This window comes from Physeter macrocephalus, chromosome 11 (assembly GCF_002837175.3).
Source record: "Physeter macrocephalus isolate SW-GA chromosome 11, ASM283717v5, whole genome shotgun sequence".
In the NCBI taxonomy this organism is placed as follows: Eukaryota; Metazoa; Chordata; class Mammalia; order Artiodactyla; family Physeteridae; genus Physeter; species Physeter macrocephalus.
Window position 1 is genome coordinate 89,328,978 of NC_041224.1, and position 27,343 is coordinate 89,356,320.

The 27,343-nt window shown below is 35.8% G+C and overlaps 1 protein-coding gene across 1 annotated transcript in view; it reads left to right on the forward strand.

Moving 5' to 3' along the window:
- The first annotated feature begins 343 nt into the window (after positions 1–343).
- Positions 344–27,343, forward strand: part of FAM227B (family with sequence similarity 227 member B) — a 211,404-nt gene continuing 184,404 nt past the window's right edge. Inside the window, exons 1-6 of the mRNA XM_024118458.3 lie at positions 344–394; positions 2,841–3,072; positions 10,456–10,523; positions 15,167–15,202; positions 15,668–15,772; positions 19,524–19,622. Coding sequence (XP_023974226.2) covers positions 344–394; positions 2,841–3,072; positions 10,456–10,523; positions 15,167–15,202; positions 15,668–15,772; positions 19,524–19,622 — 591 coding nt within the window. The remainder of the gene's footprint in view (positions 395–2,840; positions 3,073–10,455; positions 10,524–15,166; positions 15,203–15,667; positions 15,773–19,523; positions 19,623–27,343) is intronic.

A 27,343-nucleotide genomic window follows, 5' to 3' on the forward strand; every position in this document is an offset into this window, starting at 1 on the left:
TGTAGACACCATCCAAGATAGCCCCAAATATCTTGGAACTCTTGATGGAATTGGAAATGAGGATATTTAGCAGGATTCATATGGAGCTTTTCTCCAGGAGCAGTGTATGAGAGGGAGGCCTTTTACAGAATTTGGTTTGGAGGCTCAGAATTTAAACATTGATCTCTATCCCTTTTCAAAGTGCAAGGACTTAACAAAAGTGAATATTTAACAATATCTTATAGCTCTGAAAATTATAACTTAAGTCCAGTATCATAATGTAGTTAAATAAATTAGGTGTAAGCATCATATAAACAATCTGAATTTATGTTAATGAACAATATTGATTTTACTTCATTAGAAAATGCAAGAACCTCCAAAGAACATTGAAGAATTCTTAAAGCTTCAAAACTTGGTGAGTAGAATATCCTGTTTTATGGGACTTTGATATGTGACTGGTGCACATATCAGTCCTCTTCCTTTAGGAAAAACTAACAATTCTTTTTGATTGATTATAGAATTACTTTGTCAATTTAAAAAGAAATTGTTGAGAGTTTGATTAGAATTACAGTAGCCTTTTGAAATTACTTTTAGAAACTTAGTCCTTTTAAAAAATACATTCTAAAATTATATAATGTTAAAGCTATAAAGACTTTATGTGCCACCCTCATCTACCTCCTTAAATGTAATTTTTTACGTTTCAAAATTACCAATGTTTTTTTCTAATTATGACTAAGATAGTCATTTTAGAAAATTAAAAGAAGGAGATAAGCACTGAAAAGGATAAGCATCCTAATTTTATCATTTATAGATTAATCACATATATCTCACTATTTAAAGTAGGGAATTGATAATCTAATCAGGCTGGTAGAATTTCAAGATACTTTATTCACCTCATACTGTAATTCAGTATATTGGACAAGAATTGTGATATCTCAAGTCTGGCATAAAGGCTACCTTTTCATAAACCTTTGTGCATATTGTAAAATGTGTTCAAATTCATTTCCATTTTAGCCTTTCCCCACTTTTCCCAAATTCATTTCCATTTTAGCCTCTCCCCACTTTCCCAGTGTCCCTAACGATAGCAACTGATGACCCATAATGTAAGGACTATGTTTTCAAATCTGGCTGTCATTCTTTTCGGAGCACAGGCTCCCGACGCGCAGGTTCAGCGGCCATGGCTCACGGGCCTAGCCGCTCCGCGGCATGTGGGATCCTCCCAGACCGGGGCACGAACCCGTGTCCCCTGTATCGGCAGGCGGACTCTCAACCACTGCGCCACCAGGGAAGCCCCTGGCTGTCATTCTAATTTGACAGTGTTTGTCTCCAGGGAGTATATCTTGTGATCATATCTTATTTTTCTGAGATCTTTGTATTTTTGACACATCCAGATTTTAATGCTGGAAAACTTTCCCAGGTGGTTATGTGTTTTGTTTAAGATGTATGTTTATAGGATTTGGGAGAGGGCACTTAGGTATCTAAGTAATATTCTCTTTTTCCAAAATGGCAGGGGCATCTAGATCCTGCTGGGAAACTTCTCCAGCATTAAAAGCTGGGTATTATTCAGGTACCTGTTATCATTAGAGAATACAGTGGGTTTAGGAAGCTTTTAAAGGAAGAAAAATGGAAGTAGAATAGACCAACGCAGGTTTAAAATTTCTGATCTGCAGACTTCAGATTTATTCCTATTTAAGCTAAAATCTCAGAATATCTTACCCAAATTCCTCTTAAAGAGTCTCATCCTGTGAAAGTTCCTACTATTCCAGAAAGCATTCTCTTATTCACAAACCTTTAATTGTGTCAGCTATATTTCTTTGTTTTGGTATTAAATAATTTTATTAAAAGATGAACTTAGATTTGCAAATATTAATGTTGTGATTCCCCTTTCCTTCCCTTCATTTCCCTTTCTTTTCTTCCCTTCCCTTGTTCTCCTTCCCTTCCTGAGCAATGTAGTCCTAAGGCCATTTGGCAGCCAAAACAAGGCAGCATTCACATTGGCAGGGGGAGGGGAATGTTCTGTGGTCACCCAGAGCAGCCTTTCTGAACTCAGCCACTGTGGGGGAAGGATCCATGTGATACCACAGGTGTCGGGGTCCAAGGGGGTGATGATGGTATTCACATGTGGCCTCGGGTGGGGAGGTAGTTCAGGAAATGTGGAGGTAGGCTATGGCCTGGTATGAGAAGTCAGAGCCTAAGCAGGATGAGAGGGGCATCCACATAGTGAAGAGTCTGGCAACGGATAGGAGAGATTGGCTACCTGAAAAGATTGATCAAATAAGTACATATATTTAAGATAATGGCAGCTAGGTTTTTCACTGTTGGAGATGGTAATCATAATATGGAAACAGAAAACTAGAATGTTTGGAACTGGAATTAGAGTTATCAGTATGAACTTGTGGTTTTAATTGCATAGACTGAGGAACTGTTGTAGACGGAAGGGGACTAAAGACATATGATGCTTAAACACAATGTGTGATACTGAACTAGCCTTTTGCTATAAAGAGCATTATTGATTTAGTTGATGAAACTTGAGTAAACTCAGAGAATTAGATAGGAACAATGTAACAATGCCAGTTTCCTTATTCTGATGGTTTGTTTTTAGAAAATAAATGCTAAAGTATTCAAGGATGATGGGGTCATCAGTCAAGTAAGCAACTTATTTTCAAATGATAAAAAAAGTTTTGTAAAGCATCTGAAACTTCTAAAGTTTATGTTTTTTTTCACAAATTAAAAAAATGCATTTAATAAAAAATAATGCTATAGAATAAAGCCTCAATTACAGCTCAATTGATTTTTGAACTCTTCTATTTAAATTCATTTTAAAAAATGATTTAAGTTGTATTGTCTCACATTTTTTGCAGGATCACTGGCCAAAGGAAATCCATTTTGGGGATAATGATAAATTGTTATGTACTCTGAAGAAAATAAAAGAAGATAGTTCATTTACTTCAATTTATACACATCTATGGGGAAATGTCCCACGAGTACATGATGCGGCCATGGCCATGGAGTCAAGATTAGCAGAGTGTTCAGTTCTTCTGAAAAACCATGTCTCTGAAATATTTGAGTGGAACAGAATAATTTCCAGGACAAGTAAACCTTATTTTTTATATGCGTAAAGTAATTGTCACTTGTGTGTGTCTATCACTGTGTGTGTGTATTCTCACAATGAATGAAATCCTAAGATATAAAATATCAAAACATAAACATAAATTTATTCTATTTTAAAACCTCTTCATTTCACAATGGTCCAATTTGGATTTTTAATTGAAAGTGAACATTTGTTCAAAGAAAGTGTTGCTAGGATAAAGCCTAAAGCAGTTCTGACCTTTGAGCTGGAGCAGAGGTAACCAAATATCAGGGAAACAGGGTTGCATCAACTAATATAGTTACCAGAGACAAGCAAGTCAGCAACAGTCAGGAGATAAGACCAGTTAAACCTACCACCCAAAGTAAAAGGAGTGAGACTTGAACTGTATGAGCTAAGTTAATCTGTGGGAAGTACCTAGCATTCACTATTGGATAACTGCAGACTGAGTGAAAAGCGTATCTGTAAGTAATGATAATTTTTACTACTTTTCAGTATTTATATAACCTTTACCTAGTTGTGTTTATTAACACTTTCACAATAGTTTTAGATACTAATGGTGATTCTTATCTTTTTCTTTATTTAATGGGCAAACTTGTAACATATGTCTTTTTTTTTTAACATCTTTATTGGGGTATTATTGCTTTACAATGTTGTGTTGGTTTCTGCTGTCAAACAAAGTGAATCAGCTATGTGCATATGTATATCCTCATATACCCTCCCTCATGCATCTCCCTCCCACCCCTCTAGGTGGTCGCAAAGCACCAAGCTGATCTCCCTGTACCATGCAGCTGCTTCCCACTAGCTATCTATTTTATATTTGGTAGTGTATATAAGTCCATGCCATGCTCTCACCTCGTCCCAGCTTACCCTTCCCCCTCCCTCTATCCTCAACTCCATCCTCTACATCTGCTTCTTTATTCCTGTTCTGCCCCTAGGTTCATCAGAACCATTTTTTTTCCTTTTTTTTAGGGTCCATATATATGTGTTAGCATACCGTATTTGCTTTTCCCTTTCTGACTTCACTCTGTATGACAGACTCTAGGTCCATCCACCTCACTACAAATAACTCAGTTTTGTTTCTTTTTATGGCTGAGTAATATTCTATTGTATATACTACAAATAACTCAGTTTTGTTTCTTTTTATGGCTGGGTAATATCCCATTGTATATATGTGCCACATCTTTATCCGTTCATCTGTCGATGGACACTTAGGTTGCTTCCATGTCCTGACTATTGTAAATAGAGCTGCAATGAACATTGTGGTACATGTGTCTTTTCGAATTATGGTGTTCTCAGGATATATGCCCAGTAGAGAGATTACTGGGTCGTATGGTAGTTCTGTTTTTAGTTTTTTAAGGAACCTCCATACTGTTCTCCATAGTGGCTGTATCAATTTACATTCCCACCAACTGTGCAAGAGGGTTCCCTTTTCTCCACACCCTCTCCAGCATTTATTGTTTGTAGATTTATTGATGATGGCCATTCTGACCAGTGTGAGGTAATACCTCATTGTAGGTTTGATTTTCATTTCTCTAATGATTAGTGATGTTGAGCATTCTTTATTGTGTTTGTTGGCAGTCTGTATATCTTCTTTGGAGAAATGTCTATTTAGGTCTTCTGCCCATTTTTGGATTGGGTTGCTTGTTTTTTTGATATTGAGCTGCATGAGCTGTTTGTATATTTTGGAGATTAATCCTTTGTCAGTTGCTTCGTTTGCAAATATTTTCTCCCATTCTGAGGGTTGTGTTTTCGTCATGTTTATGGTTTCCTTTGCTGTGCAAAAGCTTTTAAGTTTCATTAGGTCCCATTTTTTTATTTTTGTTTTTATTTCCATTTCTCTAGGAGGTGGGACAAAATGGATCTTGCTGGGATTTATGTCAGAGTGTTCTGCCTATGTTTTCCTCTAAGAGTTTTGTAGTGTTTGGCTTTGCATTTAGGTCTTTAATCCATTTTGAGTTTATTTTCATATGTGGGGTTAGGAAGTGTTCTAATTTCATTCTTTTACATTTAGCTATCCCATTTTCCCAGCACCACTTACTGAAGAGGCTGTTTTTTGTCCATTGTATATTCTTGCCTCCTTTATCAAAGATAAACCCACATACATATGGTCACCTTATCTCTAGGCTTTCAATCCTGTTCCATTGATCTATATTTCTGCTTTTGTGCCACTACCATACTGTATTGATTACTGTAGCTTTGTAGTATAGTCTGAAGTCAGGGAGCCTGATTCCTCCAGCTCCGTTTTTCATTCTCAAGATTGCTTTGCCTGTTTGGGGTCTTTTGTGTTTCCATACAAATTGTGAAATTTTTGATTCTATTTCTGTGAAAAATGCCATTGGTAGTTTGATACGGATTGCATTGAATCTGTAGATTGCTTTGGGTAGTATAGTCATTTTCACAATGTTGATTCTTCCAATCCAAGAACATGGTATATCTCTCCATCTGTTTGTATCATCTTTAATTTCTGTCATCAGTGTCTTATAGTTTTCTGCATACAGGTCTTTTGTCTTCATAGGTAGGTTTATTCCTAGGTGTTTATTCTTTTTGTTGCAATGGTAAATGGAAGTGTTTCTTTAATTTCTCTTTCAGATTTTTCATCATTAGTGTATAGGAATGCAAGAGATTTCTGTGCATTAATTCTGTATCCTGCTACTATACCAAATTCATTGATTAGCTCTAGTAGTTTTCTGGTAGAATCTTTAGGATTCTTTATGTATAGTATCATATCATCTGCAAACAGTGCCAGTTTTACTTCTTCTTTTCCGATTTGGATTCCTTTTATTTCTTTTTCTTCTCTGATTGGCTAAAACTTCCAAAACTATGTTGAAAATAGCAGTGGGAGTGGCCAACCTTGTCTTGTTCCTGATCCTAATGGAAATGGTTTCAGTTTTTCACCATCAAGAATGATTTTGGCTGTGGGTGTGTCATATATTGCCTTTATTATGTTGAGGTAGTTTCCCTCTATGCCTACTTTGTTCAGGTTTTTTTTTTTTAAATTATAAATGGGTGCTGAATTTTTTCAAAAGCTTTTTCTGCATCTATTGAGATGATCATATGGTTTTTATACTTCAATTTGTTAATCTGGTGTATCACCTTGATTGATTTGAGTATTTTGAAGAATCCTTGCATTTCTGGGATAAAGCCCACTTGATCGTGGTGTATGATCCTTTTAATGTGCTGTTGGATTCTGTTGGCTAGTATTTTGTTGAGGATTTTTGCATCTATATTCATCAGTGATATTGGCATGTAGTTTTCTTTTTTTGTGATATCTTTCTCTGGTTTTGGATTCGCGGTGATGGTCGCCTCGTAAAATGAGTTTGGGAATGCTCCTCCCTCTGCTATATTTTGGAAAAGTTTGAGAAGGATAGGTGTTAGCTCTTCTCTAAATGTTTGATAGAGTTCACCTGTGAAGCCATCTGGTCCTGGGCTTTTGTTTATTGGAAGATTTTTAATCACAGTCTCAATTTCAGTACTTGTGATTGGTTTGTTTTTATTTTCTATTTCTTCCTGGTTCAGTCTCAGAAGGTTGTGCTTTTCTAAGAATTTGTCCATTTCTTACAGGTTGTCCATTTTATTGGCATATACTTGTTTATAGTAATCTCTCACGATCCTTTGTATTTCTTCAGTGTCACTTGTTACTTCTCCTATTTTGTTTCTAATTCTGTTGATTTGAGTCTTCTCCCTTTTTTTCTTGATGGGTCTGGCTAATGGTTTATCAATTTTGTTTATCTTCTCAAAGAACCAGCTTTTAGTTTTTTTGATCTTTGCTATTGTTTCCTTCATTTCTTTTTCATTTATTTCTGATCTGATCTTTATGATTTCTTTCCTTCTGCTAACTTTAGGGGTTTTTTTGTTCTTTCTCTGATAGCTTTAGGTGGAGGGATAAGTTGTTTATTTGAGATTTTCCTTGTTTCTGGAGTAGGATTGTATTGCTATAAACTTCCCTCTTAGAACTGCTTTTGCTGCATTCCATAGGTTTTGGGTTGTCATGTTTTCATTGTCATTTGTTTCTAGGTATTTTTTAATTTCTTCTTTGATTTCTTCAGTTATCTCGTTTATTTAGTAGTGTATTGTTAAGCCTCCATGGGTTTGTATTTTATACAGTTTTTTTTTCCTGTAATTGATATCTAGTTTCATAGCATTGTGGTTGGAAAAGGTGCTTGATACAATTTCAGTTTTCTTGAATTTACCAAGGTTTGATTTGTGACTCAAGATATGATCTATCCTGGAGAATGTTCCATGAGCACTTGAGAAGGAAGTGTATTCTGTTGTTTTTGGAGGGAGTGTCCTATAAATATCAGTTAAGTTCATCTTGTTTAATGTGTCATTTAAAGCTTCTGCTTCCTTATTTATTTTCATTTTGGATGATCTGTCCATTGGTAAAAGTGGCCTGTTAAAGTCCCCTACTCTGATTGTGTTACTATAGATATCCCCTTTTATGGCTGTTAGCATTTGCCTTATGTATTGAGATGCTCCTATGTTGGGTGTATAAATGTTTACAATTGTTATGTCTTCTTCCTGGATTGATCCCTTGATCATTATGTAGTGTCCTTCTTTGTCTCTTGTAATAGTCTTTGTTTTAAAGTATTTTGTCTGATATGAGAATTTCTACTCCAGCTTTCTTTTGATTTCCATTTGCAAGGAATATCTTTTTCCCTCCCCTCACTTTCAGTCTGTATGTGTCCCTAGGTCTGAAGTGGGTCTCTTGTAGACAGCATTTATACGAGTCTTGTTTTTGTATCCATTCAGCCAGTCTATGTCTTTTGGTTGGAGCATTAAACCATTTACATTTAAGGTAGTTATCAATATGTATGTTCCTATTACCATTTTCTTAATTGTTTTGGGTTTGTTATTGTAGGTCTTTTCCTTCTCTTGTGTTTCCTGCCTAGAGAAGTTCCATTAACATTTGTTGTAAAGCTGCTTTGGTGGTGCTGAATTTTCTTAACTTTTGCTTGTCTGTAAATGTTTTAATTTCTCCGTCAAATCTGAATGAGCTCCTTGCCGGGTAGAGTAATCTTGGTTGTAAGTTTTTCCCTTTCATCACCTTAAATATATCCTGCCACTCTCCTCTGGCTTGCAGAATTTCTGCTGAAAAATCAGCTGTTAACCTTATGGGGATTCCCTTCTGTGTTATTTGTTGTTTTTCCCTTGCTGCTTTTAATATTTTTTCTTTGTTTTTAATTTTTGATAGTTTGATTAACATGTGTCTTGGTGTGTTTCTCTTTGGATTTATCCTGTATGGGACTCTCTGTGCTTCCTGGACTTGATTGACTATTTCCTTTTCCATATTAGGGAAGTTTTCCTCTATAATCTCTTGAATATTTTCTCAGTCCCTTTCTTTTTCTCTATTGTGTTGTTCTTCATTGTTTGTTTGCTCTTTAGTTCTTCTTGGTCCTTGTAAATCATTTCTTGTGTTTTCTCCCTTTTATTTCCAAGATTTTGGATCATCTTTACTATCATTACTCTGAATTCTTTCAGGTAGACTGCCTATTTCCTCGTCATTTGTTTGGTCTGGGGGGTTTTTACCTTACTCCTTCATCTGCTGTGTTTCTCTGTCTTCTCATTTTGTTTAACTTACTGTATTTGGGGTTTCCTCTTCATAGGCTGCAGGTTCGTTGTTCCTGTTGTTTTTGGTGTTTGCTGTCAGTGGGTGAGGTTGGTTCAGTGGCTTGTATAGGCTTCCTGGTGGAGGGGACTGGTGCCTGTGTTCTGGTGGGTGGGGCTGGATCTTGTCTTTCTGGTCGGCAAGACCATGTCCGGTGGTATGTTTTGGGGTGTCTGTGACCTTATTATGATTTAGGCAGCCTCTCTGCTAATTGGTGGGGTTGTGTTCCTGTCTTGCTAGTTGTTTGGCATGGGGTGTCCAGCACAGGTACTTGCTGTCCATTGGGGGAGCTGGGTCTTAGTGTTGAGCTGGAGATCTCTGGGAGAGCCCTCACTGATTTATATTACGTGGGGCCCAGAGGTCTCTGTTGGTCCAATGTCCTGAACTCAGCTCTCCTATCTCAGAGGCTCCAGCCTTCCATCAGGCCACAGCACCAAGACCTTGTCAGCCACACGGTTCCAAAGTGACCCCTCTGTGATGCTCTCGAGGTTACAGTCATAGAGCTTTGTCAAAATGAGAATCACCTGTGATGAGAGGGTGTTCTTGGCTCCTGTGGCATCTCTGAGGTGCACAGTGAGGTTGGTTCTTTGAGTTGGAAAGACTGAAAACTGGATTAAACTGGCCACTGCAGGAAGCACTCCTGCTGCCTAGATGAAGAAGCTTTGCTCCTCATATATGTCTTAAGAATGATATTGGTTGTACTTATAAAGTATTTTCTGTGTATTAAATAAATATGATAGTTATATTATTTAGCTATTTAATATCCTTTTTTGGACCTTGAGTTTTCAAAATCTGAGAATGTGTTTAAATACAATAGTATTAAATTCACTACTATTACAATTTTCTTATTGAATTTTTTTTTTTGACTGAGTTGGGTCTTCGTTGCTTTGTGTGAGCTTTCTCTAGTTGCGGCGAGCGGGGGCTACTCTTTGTTGCATCGCAGTGGCTTCTCTTGTTGCGGAACGTGGGCTCTTGGTTTGCAGGCTTCAGTAGTTGTAGCATGCAGGCTCAGTACTTGTGGCATGCAGGCTCAGTAGTTATGGCTTGCAGGCTCCAGAGCGCAAGCTCAGTAGTTGTGCCACATGGGCTTAGCTGCTGTGCAGCATGTGGGATCCTCCTGGACCAGGGCTCCAAACTGTGTCCCCTGCATTGGCAGGCAGATTCTCAAGTACTGTGCCACCAGGGAAGTCCCTTATTGAATTTTTAATTATTTTAATTTTAAAAAATATTTTTATATTATACAAGCTACATATATATAGTCATGTGTGGCTATATAAACATATAGGGAGAGAGAGAGCACATGTGTATGCTTTTAAAAAATAATTTTCTATATATTCATTGTCCTCAGTGTGTAAATATCAGAGCTTGGACTCAAGTCTAGGTTATCTGACTTCAAAGCCCCCCATAGTCTTTCACTGGGCCATGCTCCAAAGTACTGTACTGTATTGAATATAAGGTGACAGTGAAACAACCAAATGTAAGTGGCTGAGCTATTTGAAAAACATGGGCTTGTTCAGTAGTAAGGGATTAAGGTAAAACTTTGGATATAGGAATAAGTACTAAAGATATATTAGTTGGAGCATGACATTTCTAAATAGCAAAAGGAAACAGGAGATACAATTGTTCAGCTAAGACTGTGTGTGTCTAGCATTATGCTTGTCAAATAGCTAGTTGATCTCATTGAATGGTTTTATATATAATCTACTTAAAGTATTTAAATTTTTTCAATTTTAAAGGCTATTTATATATTTATATGTTGTGAATTCTCATTTTTTTAAAGGTTCTCATGGAAAATTGGAACAATATAAGGCATTTCTAAGGAATTACCGTAAGGAAAAGAAGATAATGGTATTGTATTTGTTTTCATCTTCCTTAAAAAATTATATTTTCACAGAAAATATAATCACTATAATTTCATAGATAAGTACTAATAATATTTAAAAATTTCCTTTTAGTCTTTTATCATCTATCCCTGTGTTTTTAAAATATTTGGACTCATATTTTTCTTTACACACCCAATATGAGTGTTGGCATTTTCACATCACTAGAAGTTATTTGAAGACTTATATTTCATCCTCTGGTTATTTAAAAATTTATAACATCTTAGGGAAACAGGTTCTATATCAGTCATTTTCCTTTATGAAAAAGTAACAGTTATTTTTACTGCCTGTAGAATTACTTTGTTAACTTTTTAAAAAAATCTCTTTGTTTGATTAGAATTATATTTTGAATTACTTTTAGAAACTTAGTCCTTTTCAAAAATACATTCTAAAATTAAAGCTATAAAGACTTCAAGTGCTACCACTCGTCCATCCACCTCCTTAAATGTTTTTTAAATTTCTAAATTACTTTTTACCTTTTTTCCCTGATTATGACTAAGGTAGTCATTTTAGAAAGTTAAAACAGATAAGCACTAAAAAGGCAAGCATCTTAATTTTATCATTTATAAATAAATTACATATATCTCACTATTGTCATTTTCATTGTTCTTTAAAATTTTTTTAGAAAATTCAAATTAAACTGTATTTCTAATTCATTAAATGTTTTATGGAATTTTCATCATTAAATATCATTCTACATCATTTCAAAAATAAACTAATGTCATAGGCCTTTTGTTGGATGTTTAGGTTAGTTTTCATTATTCATTATTATTTACAAAGGTGCTGTGAACATATTTGGAGCTAAAAATTGTGCTTATGCATGATTATTTTCTTAATATAAATTTCAGAAGTGGAACCACATGGGAAAAATGTGAAAAGCTAAGTGTTTTGATACATACTGACAAAATGTTATCTAGAAAGGTGGCACCAATTTGTATTCATAACAATAGAGTTTGTGATTGATCCCTTACCCATCCCCTTGTTAATATTTAATATTATATTTTTTTAATGTTTGCAAATTGATAGGCATAAATGTAACCAGTTGCATACATTTCACTAATGAAGTTGATTTTTTAGGTTTTTATTAGCTTTTGTGTTTCTATTATTATGAATTGCCTATTTATGAAATTTGGGCATTTTTTAGCTGTTCTTCTATTTCTAAGAGCTGTTTATGCTTTACAACTATTAACCCTTCTTAGTAACGTATGTTATACATATATTACTTTCTTGGTTGCCTTTTAACCCAAAAGTATTTTTTCACTGTATAGCATTTTATATTTTCATGAATCTGTAATTTTTTATTGAAATCTTCTGCCTTTAGTGCCATAATATTAAGAAAGCTTTCTTCATTACAAGATCATACATATGTTCACCTGTGTTCTCTTATATTGTTCTTACAGGTTTATTTTTTTGTGTTTAACTCCAGTGTTTATTTTTGTGTAAGGGAGTAAAGCATAAGGATGTTATTTTAGGTCTATCAGTAGGTTTGTGTGCTTTTTTTTAAATTTATTTTTTTATTGAGGTAACATTGATTTATAACATTACAGAAGTTTCATGTGTACAACATTATATTTCTACTTCTGTATACCCTACAGCATGCTCACCGCCAAAATACGGATTCTGCCTGTCACCACATATTTGATCCCCTTTACTCATTTAGCCCTCCCCACTACCCCTTCCCCTCTGGTAACCACTACTCTATTTTCTTTATATGTGTTAGTTTTTCGTTTGGTTTGGTTTGTTCATTTTTTTTGGTTTGTTTTTGCTTTTGTTTTTTGTTTTTATATGACACATATACTCACGTAAAAACGTGATTTTCTTCATATAAGTTCTACACATTCCCTGTTAAATGTATTCCTAGGTATCTTAAATTTTTATTACTTATGTCCATGAGATTAGTTTTCCATTATGTAATTAAATGGGTTATTGTTGGTATATAGGAAATTATTATTGGTATAGGTATATTACTCAACAATCTTACCAGTTTCTCATCTTGTCTGACTGACTCAGAAAGAATGCTAGTACTTTGCTATTAGGTACAACTTTAAATGTTTAGATAACTTTTTTCAGATTAAAGAAATTTACATTTAATCCAAGTTTATTAAAGATATATGGATGTGGGTATAGATGTAGATTAAATATTAGATTTGAATAAAGATATTGCTGTGCACAAAAACTAAAAACATCTTCATGGTTTGAAATGGAGAGGAAAATAATCCACTGTGATGATAGCAAAAGCTATTTTAAGCCTTTCATGTGTGAATGTGGCAGATTACATTAACAGCTTTTCAGAAGTTGAACCATTCTTATATTAGGATATATTTTTAATGCATTACTGGATTTGGTTTGCTCTTTAGATTTTACATCTATGTTTGATAAGTTATGATTATCTTTTTTGGTTTTGGTATAAAAATTATACAAACTTCAGAAAATGAGTTACTTAGCTTCATCTCTTTAGTCTAATAGATAGTTTGTTGAATATAGGGATATCATTTGTTCTTGATGTTTGGCAAAAGTTGCTTGTGAACTTTTATTGATTTTGTTTATATTTTGCAGAGGGAATAGGTAGGTTGGTAGAAAAGCTGTCTGGAAGTTAGCAGGTCCATAAATAGCAACTTGTGTAGATTGTCAAAACATGATATTCAGTGAAAAAAAGCAAGTTACCAAGTAATATGTACAGTTAATATCTTTCCTTTAAATTTTAAAAACATACCAAAAGTCTGAATATTCTTTCTATATATATACACATATATGTAAAAGTATTTTAATGGAATTGAGGGGGTGCAAACCAAACAAATGATAGTGACTATCTCAAGGAAGGGGAACACACAGTTTGAACTAGAGATCATGGTAAAAAAGGGATCTAATTTTATATTTTATTATATGTAAACCTCATATTTTATCTTAAATAGTCTTAAGCAAATACTAAAATAACAGTAATCCATTCTAGGTTGTGGGAACATGGGAACACTGGTAGTTACATTATTCATTGTGATTTCTGTATTAATTTTCAAAAGAATTTCAAAAATTCTAATGAATTTTATCAGATGACTTTCCAGGATCTATTGAAATGACCTTTAGATGAATTACACTAACAAAAGTTTTAATAATAATTTTTATTAAATATGTTTTTTGGCTGCATTGGGTCTTCGTTGCTGCACGTGGGCTTTTCTCTAGTTGCGGTGAGCAGGGGCTACTCTTCATTGCAGTGCACAGACTTCTCATTGCGGTGGTTTCTCTTGTTGTGGAGTGTGGGTTCTAGGCACGTGGGCTTCAGTAGTTGTGGCTTGTGGGCTCTAGAGTGAAGGCTCAGTAGTTGTGGCTCATGGGCTTAGTTGCTCCGTGGCATGTGGAATCTTCCTGGACCAGGGCTTGAACCTGTGTCACCTGCATTGGCAGGCAGATTCTTAACCACTGTGCCACCAGGGAAATCCAGGATTTTAACATGAATTATTTATATTTTTGTGGTATCTTTTCCAGGTTGTATGACCAAGAACTAGTTCTATTACTCTGTTCCTTAAAAAGTGTTTCTTTGCTTCCTGCAGAATAAAGCCAGGACTTTGAGATTAACATTAACATCTTTCTAAATCTGACGCTGTCTTTAATGACCAATTATATCTATACCTGTCAAGCACACAGCCTTCTTTCTTACAGTTGATCTCACTTTCCTTCTCTGTTTTATCCCTTTGCACATTTTTTTAAAATGCCAATGATGTGATCCTCTTTCATTTAGCAATCTGTAATCATCCTTTCAAATTGGTTTCCTATGTCTTCTCTTAAATAATATATGTATGTGTGTATGTATATAAAATTTGCCTGTAAGCTTATGTATTTGGGGAGGAAATGGGTATATGGAAAATAATAAACAATATATTAACATGTCTAGATGATCAAAAACTAATTTATACAGAAGGCTTCTTATTCTCTGTGTAAAGTAGTGTGGTGGACACAAAGATGTGCCTCCCAGATTCCCTTTCAAGGAAGGACCTGTTGCCCCATCTGCTAATAGTGCTGTTAGGGGACACCCTTCAGCTGCAGCCCCTTCAGGAATTGCCTCTCACAGAGAGAACTTCCTCTCCCAAGTAAACGACCATCCAGGAGCCACTCACATACAATGACTAATCAAGTCAGAAACAGAAAGGCCTGGCGGTTTCAACCCAGTGCGGGACAACTACTATGGGTCCTTTCAGTTCACAAGCTCTGCTTAGGGTCAGGGCTGTTAGACTTGCATCATAGCTGACTTCTCAATCTTCCCTCTCCTCTTGCCTTCCATAGATATTGATCCCAAAGGCACTCCCAATAAACATTCCGAACACTAAATTCCACCTCACAGTCTGTTTCCCAGTGGACCCAAACCGCAATAAGTAGTTTGTTTATATTTCTATCATAGCCCTTATCTCTTTGTGTTTTGTATATGTATCTGATTCCTCTCTTGCCCTCTGACTAACTTGAGGGCAAGGAACATCTTTGCAGTCCCAGCATCTAATACAGCAACAGCATTCTAGGCCTCAGTAAGAGATGTATACACACACACACGTTAACTGAACAAAGTTACAAAGTATAAAAATTCTTAAATTTAGAATTTTAAAGATTTTTTTAAATGTTTTCCAGCTTTCAGATGACATGGAGACAAAGAAGCATATAGAGGTATTTACCATTTCTTTTTTATGAGATTATATATCAAAAGTATTATGTGGATGAAAAAGAATGTTTACAATAAGATAGATATAGCTATAAATTTAGATAGGGGCCCCAGGAGAGAAAGTTGGAAACAAATACAGAAGCGTTCTTTTTCTGCCTAGTCCATTTCTTTATGTGTAGTGTAGCTAAAATTCTTGGTAATTTGAGCTATGTCAAAATTAGTTCTGAAGTAAATGTTTTTACTTTTAGATTTGGCATATGAATATGTCAGTGCTCTTAATTTCATAGAAACAGGTAATATGAAGATTTTTCTTAGGTGGGATAAATATATTTTACTTATTTTTAGTAAAAATATGTAAAATAATTATGTTAATGAATGATAGTTAAATATCTGTCTTCTGTAGTCATATGAGACTACTATACTGAAAAGAATGAAGTAATTCCTGTTCTGTGGTATTTCTCTCTTTCTAGGGTTGCAACTTCCCAGGATTCAGAACAAATGAGCTTACTCAACTACCCAGACATTTGAATGCTGAACGAATTTATCTTTTTATTTTAAAAGCCCATGACTTTGATGTATGTAAATATTATTTTATTTTTATTGTGTGATATATTTTGAGAATATGATTTAATGAATTAGACCTTAATTTAAAGCTATGACAGATTAGGTGTTAAGCAAGATTTAATTCTTTTGGGCATTAAGTCTGGCAGGAAAGACTAGTGACATTTTTAACACCCTAATCTCCAGAAGAGAATGTATTAGGTTCTGTGTTACTGCCTCAGGAGTCTGAGGTTGCCAGTGTGCATTGGCTTGGCATGTGACTGTAACAGGTGTTTCACTCTCTCTCTTCCTGCTCTATAGCTCAGGATATGTTAGCCTGCTCATTTTGATCCCAAAATAATTTATGAGAGCCCTTCCCCACAACCCTACCTTTTGAACCTCCAAGTGTCTGGGGAATTTTTAAGAAATATCCCTACAGTGTAGCCAATTGATGAAAAACTGCAGGCATAGGAAGGTAACTAGATCATTGGACACTGATTGCCAGGGATAGGATGAGGGCTGAGTGGTTACTGGTATTGATATCCCACCCACTTAAATATTATGCAGTCACTTAAAAAGGTTTCTGTTTCCTGGGGACTTGAACAGTGCTCGTTGTACCTCCAGGCAGATTCCTCTCAAGACAGTTCTCTAAGGTGGACGTGGCCCCTAGTAGGCCCTCTTTCCATCCCTCACCCCCAGCCTTCCTGTGGCTCCTTCTTTCTCAACACAAAATCCCTGTTTTCTCTCCCACTATAGTACTCCATAGTCCTTCAGAAGGAGTATAATCAACCATTAAATTTGGATGAATCAGTTCCAGCCATTATTTTCTGCCCATTTTTCCCTCTCTTAAGATGAAAGAGAGTGTATCACTTTAGTGTTCCATCTTCAAGAGACAGTATTCCAAGAAATAATCTGATTAACCTGACTTGGGTCTCCTGTTTTCCCCTCAATTAGGGAACCACAGAGCACCTCAGTTGAAAACTCCACCTAAAATGATTCAGTAATGACACTCTCTCTAATTTTCCATGCTAATACAGATGCTTTTCAATTATCTTTTATGTTTTATGGGATTTGGGTGAGAGGGAAGGCTTCGTTTGCCATCTTGATCACCTGATAGCATTTTTTTTAGAGAAAAACAATAGATGGTAATTGTTATGCCTGGATCATGAACTTATTTATTACTTTCTCCGACTATATTTTCCAAAGTTTCCTCAGGGAAAAGGTTTTATTGTAAAAAGAAATTAATACAAATTATTGTTAAAATAATCTTATAAATGTTCTAGACAATATAATCTTTTTAACTCTCACATTCTGTGTTCTAAAATGGGACTATATTTTAACTATGGATGCATGTACATCACAGTCGCATAAATAAGGCATAGAAGTACAGCTATGATAAACATTTCATATGGTTAACTTGGAGGACGCTGGCATTATTGAAAGAAGTAGGAAAGTGAGGAGTGTAAGTAGGTATGGGTTTGGAGGAAGGGGTGCACAGGATATGACAAGCAGCTGGGTGTAGTATATTTTGAGTTTGTGTACCAGTGGTATATCTAGGTATAGATAACCAGTGTTTTATTTGTTAATACCCCTCCCTGATTTCAATAAAGAATTTAAATTGGCTTGCTAGAGCATGCACAGTGCAGTGGCATTGAGATAGATGATGACATTAAAGTGAAGAGAAAATAAGTGTAGGAAAATAATATCAGAGGGAAGGTTATTTCATAGAAATGCTTATTATAACATCTGAAACTTGGAAAAAGAAGGTTAAAGGGTTACTGTTACATGCTTGAAGGTGAGGGAATCCATGGAATTGACTGGATTCACGTAACCCCATCCAAATACATTCCTGAACATACAGTCATAGGTTAAGTTTCTTGATAAAGTATAAATTATCCCCTTTAGCACCCAGAAAGGACCCTTGGCTACAGATGATGCTCAGTAAAAATTTTATTGAATTGAGTGAAAAGGGGCCTATGTTTTGAGAAAGCTGAGCCACAAAGATACAGATATACACAAACAGAAATTCAAGAGAACATTAGAAGTAGTTTTATCCAACCTAGAATCTATATTAGGAGAAAAAGTTCCAAGTAAGATAATGTATAGGTTTTAAGGTATGTTTACATTTATTTGAATCAAAAAGGTATCACAAAAGGGTAGAGGGTGATGGAGGAAAGTATCATTTAACTGTTTAAGTTGAGTTTGGAGTTTTTTGGCTGATTTCTGTGTTTGATTGTTTTGACTAAATACTGATATATTTTAAAGAATTTGGAATTTTCCTGAAAAAGAAAGTTAGTGATACTAAACATAACCAAAACTTAGGATAGAAGCAATCATGCAGTTAGTTTATACTAAAAAGCATGTTTGCTTGAAATTTGCAAATAATTTCAATAAAAAATATTCAGATTTTCTCCTGTATTTTAATTTTCTACTTTTTATGTACTTCTCATATGTTTTTGTAATTAAGAAGTGCTAAATAAGTTGAAGCTGTTACCAATGTATATACTATACTTAGTGGCCTATGAAGAAGTGCTCCCACAGTATGCATGATAAATAATCTCCTTGGTATAAACGTTTGCACGGTATCCTTTTTGTAGACTTGTACTTGAGGAGCAGAAATTCATACCTACGGATTTCATTAAAAGAATTCTTGAACTCTACTGAATCTGGCATTACAAACTTTTAGTGAATAAAATAAAATGACTATTGAAGGTACATATTTAAACCAAGACTTATAGTCTCTAGTAGTCATGGTAAATTAACTTTATGTGCCAATTTTGATGAATTGCTTAGAGAGAACACTATCTTTATGGTCTAGACTTATGATGGGGCCCATTGGGTTAGAATACCATGATTGTTGATACTTGTCTTCAGCATAAAATGGAAATTGTTAACATGTGTCTTGGATTTTTGCTATTCCTGGTCTAGCCTACACTGTCATTTCAGTGACTACTAATCAAATGTGATTATTGAGAATATGAAATATGCCCAGTGTGACTCAGCTGAATTTTTTTTTTGGAAGTATGGTTGTTTTACAGTGTTGTGTTAGTTTCTGGTGTATAGCAAAGCGATTCAGTTATACATATATATGTATATATATTCTTTTTAAGGTTCTTTTCCATTATAGGTTATTACAAGGTGTTGAATATAGTTCCCTATGCTATACAGTAGGACGTTGTTTATCTATTCTGTATATAGTAGAGAGTATCTGTTAATCCCAAACTCATAATTTATCCCTCTCCCCTACTTTCCCCTTTGGTAACCATAAGTTTGTTTTCTATGTCGGTGATCAGCTGAATTTTTAAATTTTATTTATTTTAATTATATATAAATTTTAAAATTAATACTTGATTCAGTTATTGAACAACTTTCAATTATGGTTGAAACAAAATCACAACCATATAGTTTACAAAGTCTAATTATGATATAGTATTTATGATGAAAATTTATGTTCAAATTGAGATGTGCTATAAGTATAAAATATACACTATATTTCAAAGACCTAGTACCCAAAAGAATGTAAAATATTTCATTAATAATTTAATAACAATTATGTATTAAAATATATTTTAAATATATTTGGTTAAACAAAATGTCACTAAAATTTCACCTTTTACTTTTACTTTTTTAAAATGTCTATTAGAAAATATATATATGGCTCACATTAAATTTCTATTAAGCAGTGGTAGTTTATAACTATTAAATACACACGCTTTATAAAGCCTGTTTACAGTAACATGTCTTATAATATTATTAATTTGATCTCCATGTGTCTTTTTTCCATAGGGAAAAATTTTTAAAATCTGGAAGACTCATTTTCTCTCAGAAGCCTCTGTTGCTGTTTTGCATGATTCCTTTTGGTGGTGGTTTCTCCATAAATTTAAGGTATAATGATATTTTTTAAACTTCTTTTTTTAAAAGTTGATTTGCAGCATAATTAATTTTTCAGTAGAGGTGGCACTGGTACAAAAAATGTTTTTCTGATCCTGTCACAGAGCTTGGTTTTTTAGTATTCTGCACATGTTAGAAATCCTGTTTGAAATCTAGAGTTCTTTCAGAGAAGTTTGAACCTTAATATGTATTTCAAAGATCCAGAGTCTTTATTAATCAGAAAAAGATTAGTGAAATCAAACACTGTAGTGAGTAATAAAGTTGTAGCTTTACTTAATACTGTAATGTGCTGATGAACACGAAACAGAATATCCACTGCAAATCAGTGACATTGAGGGATGTTTCACTTAGAAAACACTCTACAGTATCAGATGGGGAGAGGGTCCTCACTTGATTCAGAAAGATAAAAACTCTGCTTAGTATTAAAAAGAGAAAGACGTGGGTATCTGGGAAGCAATAAGAGAATGGAAATAAGCAGTACCCGAGTCATACATTAGAGAATACGTGAGCCTGGAAAAAGTGGTGAATACCAATGACTGCCATGTGGCCTCTGGATCTAGAAGGATGGAAAGTAGGGTAACACAGGGGATCGCAGTCTAAGCATTAAGAAGGTGTGCTACCGCATCAGGGGAGCCTGATAACAGGCTCAATTCTTCACCTCCCCACCTCAAATTACCCAAAGAAAACTGCTAATGTATTCTTTCATACCATGAAGGAATGGGTGTTACTAATTTTACATACAAACCATTTACATAGAGCTTCATGTTAGAATAATTAATGTAATTCCAGGTAAGATTATCTGTACTATGTTTCTATTACTGTTAGGAGTTGAATGAGGGATAGGAAGTGGTGTAGCGGTTCTACAAAGGTAATTACATAGGGAAATTTGTGCAATCAGAGTTTCATTACCTTAAATTTCTTTCTCTAGACCTGAATCGCAAATTTATGTTTTTCCATGATAGAACATGAGAAGAAACATTACTTTCCCACTTAATTCTGTTAGGATTATATATAGCAAGTTTTTGAAGGAAACATAATCTAGCAATGTTTCTAGTAACTTTGTCAAGCCATATAATATTATTTTGAACAAACAGATTTGACACAAAGATATTAATGACCCACTACATATACAAGATTATCCTTGGAATAAACAAGGATTAGAAATCTTTTTATCTTTAAGCAAGCTGTTCTCTAGAAACTACTGGCTTCCTAAAATTAAAATGCAGTAATTAAGTAATAATTTTTTTGACATCTTTATTGCAATATAATTACTTTACAATGTTGTGTTAGTTTCTGCTGTATAACGAAGTGAATCAGATATATGCATACATATATCCCTATATCCCCTCCCTCTTGCGTCTCCCTCCCACCCTCCGTATTCCACCCCTCTAGGTCGTCACAAAGCACTGAGCTGATCTCCCTGTGCTATGCAGCTGCTTCCCGCTAGCTATCTATTTTACATTTGGTAGTATATATGTGTCAATGGTACTCTCTCACTTTGTCCCAGCTTAGTTTTCCCCCTCCCCATGTCAAGTCCATTCTCTACGTCTGTGTCTTTATTCATTTCCTAAACCTAGGTTCATCAGAACCATTTTTTTTTAGATTCCGTATATGTGTTAGCATATGGTATTTGTTTTTCTGACTTACTTCACTCTGTATGACAGACTCTAGGTCCATCCACCTCAATACAAATAACTCAATTTCGTTTCTTTTTATGGCTGAGTAATATTCCATTGTATATATGTGCCACATCTTCTTTATCCATTCGTCTGTCAATGGACACTTACGTTGCTTCCACATTCAGGTTATAGTAAATAGTGCTGCAGTGAACATTGTGGTACATCACTCTTTATTATTATTATTTTTTTTTTTTTGCGGTACGTGGGCCTCTCACTGTTGTGGCCTCTCCGGTTGTGGAGCACAGGCTCCGGGTGCAGAGGCTCAGGGGCCATGGCTCATGGGACTAGCTGCTCCGCGGCATGTGGGATCTTCCCGGACCGGAGCACGAACCTGTGTCCCCTGCATCGACAGGCAGACCCTCAACCACTGCACCACCAGGGAAGCCCCCATCACTCTTTTTGAATTACGGTTTTCTCAGGGTATATGCCCAGTAGTAGGATTGCTGGGTTGTATGGGCAGCAGTGCAAGAGTGTTCCCTTTTCTGCACACCCTCTACAGCATTTATTGTTTCTAGAGTTTTTGATGATGGCCATTCTGACCGGTGTGAGATGATACCTCATTGTAGTTTGGGTTGGCATTTCTCTAATGATTAATGATGTTGAGCATTTCTCTCATGTGTTTGTTGGCAATCTGTGTCTCTTCTTTGGAGATATGTCTATTTAGTTCTGCTGGCCATTTTTGGATTGGGTTGTCTGTTTTTTGGTATTGAGCTGCATGTGTGGCTTCTAAATTTTGGATATGAATCCTTTGTCAGTTGCTTCATTTGCAAATATTTTCTCTCGTTCTGAGGGTTGTCTTTTGGTCTTGTTTATGGTATCCTTTGCTGTGCAAAAGCTTTTAAGTTTCATTAGGTCCCATTTGTTTTTTTTTGTTTTTATTTGCATTTCTCTAGGAGATGGGTCCAAAAGGATCCTGCTGTGATTTATGCCATAGAGTGTTCTGCCTATGTTTTCCTCTAAGAGTTTGATAGTGTCTGGCCTTACATTTAGGTCTTTAACCCATTTTGAGTTTATTCTTGTGTGTGGTGTTAGGGATTGTTCTAATTTCATACTTTTACATGTAGCTGTCCAGTTTTCCCAGCACCACTTATTGAAGAGGCTGTCTTTTCTCCACTGTATATCCTTCCCTCCTTTATCAAAGATAAGGTGACCATATGTGTGTGGGTTTATCTCTGGGCTTTCTATCCTGTTCCATTGATCTATATTTCTGTTTTTGTGCCAGTACCATACTGTCTTGATTACTGTAGCCTTGTAGTATAGTCTGAAGTCAGGGAGCCTGATTCCTCCAGCTCCATTTTTCGTTCTCAAGATTGCTTTGGCTATTCGGGGTCTTTTGTGTTTCCATACAAATTGTGAAATTTTTTGTTCTAGTTCTGTGAAAAATGCTAGTGGTAGTTTGATAGGGATTGCATTGAATCTGTAGATTGCTTTGGGTAGTAGAGTCATTTTCACAGTGTTGATTCTTCCAATCCAAGCACATGGTATATTTCTCCACCTATTTGTATCATCTTTAATTTCTTTCATCAGTGTCTTATAGTTTTCTGCATACAAGTCTTTTGTCTCCTTAGGTAGGTTTATTTCCCAGCACCACTTATTGAAGAGGCTGTCTTTTGTCCATTGTATAATCCTGCCTCCTTTATCAAAGATAAGGTGACCAAATGTGCAAGGGTTTATCTCTGGATTTTCTATCCTGTTACATTGATCTATATTTCTGTTTTTGTGCCAGTGCCATACTGTCTTGATTACTATAGCTTTGTACTATAGTCTGAAGTTAGGGGGTCTGATTCCTCTAGTTCCGTTTTTCTTTGTCAAAATTGCTTTGGCTATTTGGGGTATTTTGTTTTTCCATACAAATTGTGAAATATTTCGTTCTAGTTTTAGTGTATAGGAATGCCAGAGATTTCTGTGCATTAATTTTGTATCCAGCTGCTCTACCAAATTCATTGATTAGCTCTAGTAGTTTTCTGCTACCATTGATTCTTCCAATGCAAGAACATGGTATATCTCTCCATCTGTTTGTATCGTCTCTAATTTCTTTCATCAGTGTCTTATAGTTTTCTGGATACAGGTCTTTTGTCTCCTTTGCTAGGTTTATTCCTAAATATTTTATTCTATTTGTTGCAATGGTAAATGGGATGGCTGTGGGTTTGTCATATATGGCCTTTATTATGTTGAGGTAGTTTCCTTCTATGCCTACTTTGTGGGTGTTTTTTTTTTATTATTATAAATGGGTGTTGAATTTTGTTGATAGCTCTTCATCTATTTAGATGATCATATGGTTTTTATCCTTCAATTTGTTAATCTGGTGTATCACATTGATTGATTTGAGTATTTTGAAGAATCCTTCCATTCCTGGGATAAACCCCACTTGATCATAGTGTATGATCTTTTTAATGTGCTTTTGGATTTGGTTTCCTAGTATTTTGTTGAGGATTTTTGCATCAATGTTCATCAGTGATATTGGCCTGTAGTTTTCTTTTTTTGTGATATCTTTGTCTGGTTTTGGTATCAGGGTGATGGTGGCCTCATAGAATGAGTTTGGGAATGTTCCTCCCTCTAGTATATTTTGGAAGAGTTTGAGAAGGATAGGTGTTAGCTCTTCTCTAAATGTTTGATAGAATTCACCTGTGAAACCATCTGGTCCTTGGCTTTTGTTGGAAGATTTTAAATCATAGTCTCTATTTCAGTGCTTGCAATTGGTCTGTTTATGTATTCTATTTCTTCCTGGTTCAGTCTCAGAAGGTTGTGCTTTTCTAAGAATTTGTCATTTCTTACAGGTTGTCCATTTTGTTGGCATATATTTGTTTGTAGTAATCTCTCATGATCCTTTGTATTTCTGCAGTGTTATTTGTTCCTTCTCTTTTCTCATTTCTAATTCTGGTGATTTGAGTCTTCTCCCTTTTTTTCTTCATGAGTCCGGCTAATGGTTTATCAATTTTTTTTATCTTCTCAAAGAACCAGCTTTTAGTTTTATCAATCTTGCTGTTGTTTCCTTCATTTCTTTTTCATTTATTTCTGATCTGATCTTTATGATTTCTTTCCTTCTGCTAACTTTGTGGAGTTTTTTGTTCTTTCTCTATTGCTTTAGGTGTAAGGTTAGTTTGTTTATTAGAGATGTTTCTTGTTTCTTGAGGTAGGATTGTATGTCTATAAACTTCCCTCTTAGAACTGCTTTTGCTGCATCCCATAGGCTTTGGATTGTCATGTTTTCATTGTCATTTGTCTCTAGGTATTTCTTGATTTCCTCTTTGATTTCTTCAGTGATCTCTTGGTTATTTAGTAGTGCATTGTTTAGCCTCCATGTGTTTGTATTTTTTACAGATTTTTCCCTGTAATTGATTTCTAGTATCATGGCATTGTGGTTGGAAAAGATACTTGATATGATTTCAGTTTTCTTGAATTTACCAAGGCTTGATTTGTGACCCAAGATATGATCTATCCTGGAAAATGTTCCATGAGCACTTGAGAAGAAAGTGTATTCTGTTGTTTTTGGATGGAATATCCTATAAATATCAATTAACTCCATCTTGTCTAATGTGTCATTTAAAGTTTGTATTTGCTTATTTATTTTCATTTTGGATGATCTGTCCATTGGTGAAAGTAGGCTGTTAAAGTCCCCTACTATGATTGTGTTACTGTCAATTTCCCCTTTTATGCCTATTAGAATTTGCCTTATGTATTGAGGTGCTCCTTTGTTGGGTGCATAAATATTTACAATTGTTATGCCTTCTTCTTGGATTGATCCCTTGATCATTATGTAGTGTTCTTCTTTGTCTCTTATAATAGTCTTTGTTTTAAAGTCTATTTTGTCTGATATATAAATTGCTACTCCAGCTTCTTTTGATTTCCATTTGCATGGAATATCTTTTTCCATCCCCTCATTTTCAGTCTGTATGTGTCCCTAGGTTTGAAGTGGTCTCTTGTAGACAGCAAATATAGAGGTCTTACCGGGGCGCGAACCCGGTTCCCCTGCATCGGCAGGCGGACGCGCAACCACTGCACCACCATGGAAGCCCCTGGGTTTTTATTATAGTTCTTTTTCTTCTCTTGAGTTTCCTGCCTAGAGAAGTTCCTTTAGCATTTCTTGTAAAGCTGGTTTGGTGGTGCTGAATTCTCTTAACTTTTGCTTGTCTGTAAACGTTTTAATTTCTCTGTCAAATCTGAATGAGCTCCTTGCTGGGTAGAGTAATCTTGGTTGTTGGTTTTCCTCTTTCATCACTTTAAATATGACCTGCCCCTCCCTTCTGGCTTGTAGAGTTTCTGCTGAAAGATCAGCTGTTAACCTTATGGGGATTCCCTTGTATGTTATTAGTTGTTTTTCCCATGCTGCTTTTAATATTTTTTCCTTGTATTTGATTTTTGATAGTTTGATTAACATGTGTCCTGGCCTGTTTCTTCTTGGATTTATCCTGTATGGGACTCTCTGCGCCTCCCGTACTTGACTGATTATTTCCTTTCTCATATTAGGGAAGTTTTCAAATATAATCTCTTGAAATATTTTCTCAGACCCTTTCTTTTTCTCTTCTTCTTCTGGGACCCCTATAATTTGAATGTTGGTGCATTTAATGCTGTCCCTGGAGTCTCTGAGACTGTCCTCAATTCTTTTCATTCTTTTTTCTTTATTCTGTCCCTGGCAGTTATTTCTACCATTTTATCTTCCAGCTCACTCATCTGTTCTTCTGCCTCAGTTATTCTGCTATTGATTCCCTCTAGAGTGTTTTTCTTTTCAATTATTATGTAGTTTATCACTGTTTGTTTGCTCTTTAGTTCTCCTAGTTCCTTGTTAAGTGTTTCTGTATTTTCTCCATTCTGTTTCTGAGATTTTGGATCATCTTTATCATTACTCTGAATTCTTTTTCAGATAGGTTGCCTATTTCTCTTCATTTATTTGGTCTTGTAAGTTTTTATCTTGCTCCTTTTTCTGTAAGATAATTTTTTGTCATTTCCTTTTTTTTTATCTTCTGATGGGTGGGGCTGTATTCTTGTCTTACTGGTTGTTTGCCCTGAGGCGTCCAGCACAGGAGTTTGCAAGCTGTTGGATAGAGCCAGGTCTTGGTGCTGAGATGAGCACCTCCCGGAGGCCTCACTCTGATTAATATTCCCTGGGGTCTGAGGTTCTCTGTTATTCCAGCTTTTTGGACTCGGAGCTCCCATCAGAGGAGCTCAGGCCTGACCTCTGGGCTTGGAACCAAAATCCTTCAAGCTGCATGGCATGGGGAAAAAAAAAAAAGGAGCAGTATCATATCAAAGAATAAAAAAGAAAATATGTTAGAAAAGGAAAAATATATTTGAAACAACTGCAACACAGTAAAATAAAACCACAACAGAAAAAAAAAGGGGGAGAACAAGCCAAAAGGAGAGAACAATAACAGAGTATAAAGAATAAAATAAAATTAGAAAAATAAAAGATTTATTAGGAAAAATAAAAATATAAATGAATCAACAAGGTAAAACATAACCCCAGTCTAAAAGAGGAGGGGCTTCCATGGTGGCACAGTGGTTAAGAGTCCTCCTGCCGATGCAGGGGACATGGGTTCATGCCCCGGTCTGGGAGGATCCCACGTGCCGCGGAGCGGCTGGGCCCGTGAGCCATGGCTGCTGGGCCTGCGTGCCCGGAGCCTGTGCTCTGCAACGGGAGAGGCCACGGCAGTGAGAGGCAGGCCCGTGTACCACACACACACACACACACACACACACACACACACACAAAAAAGTAAAAGAGGGAAAAAAAAAAGCCTTGGCTATGGGGGCGGAGTTTAGGTGCGGTGGAACTTAAGCAGGGGCAGGGTTTTGTGTGTGGCCGGACTTAGGTGGGTGGGGGGTGACGTTTGAGCGTGGGGCAGGGCCTCTGCTTAGTACCTGCACAGAAGGGGAGAGGCAGTACATGGAAAGGAGGACCTGTGGAGTGTGGAGTTCTGGAGTTTGGAGTTAGGGCCCTGAGTGAGGGTGTGTGGGTGGGGTGTAGGCCCAGCACTGGAGGGGGTCTCTGAGTGTTGAGGTAGGGCCTTGGGTAGGGGTGTAGGGGCGGGGCTTGGG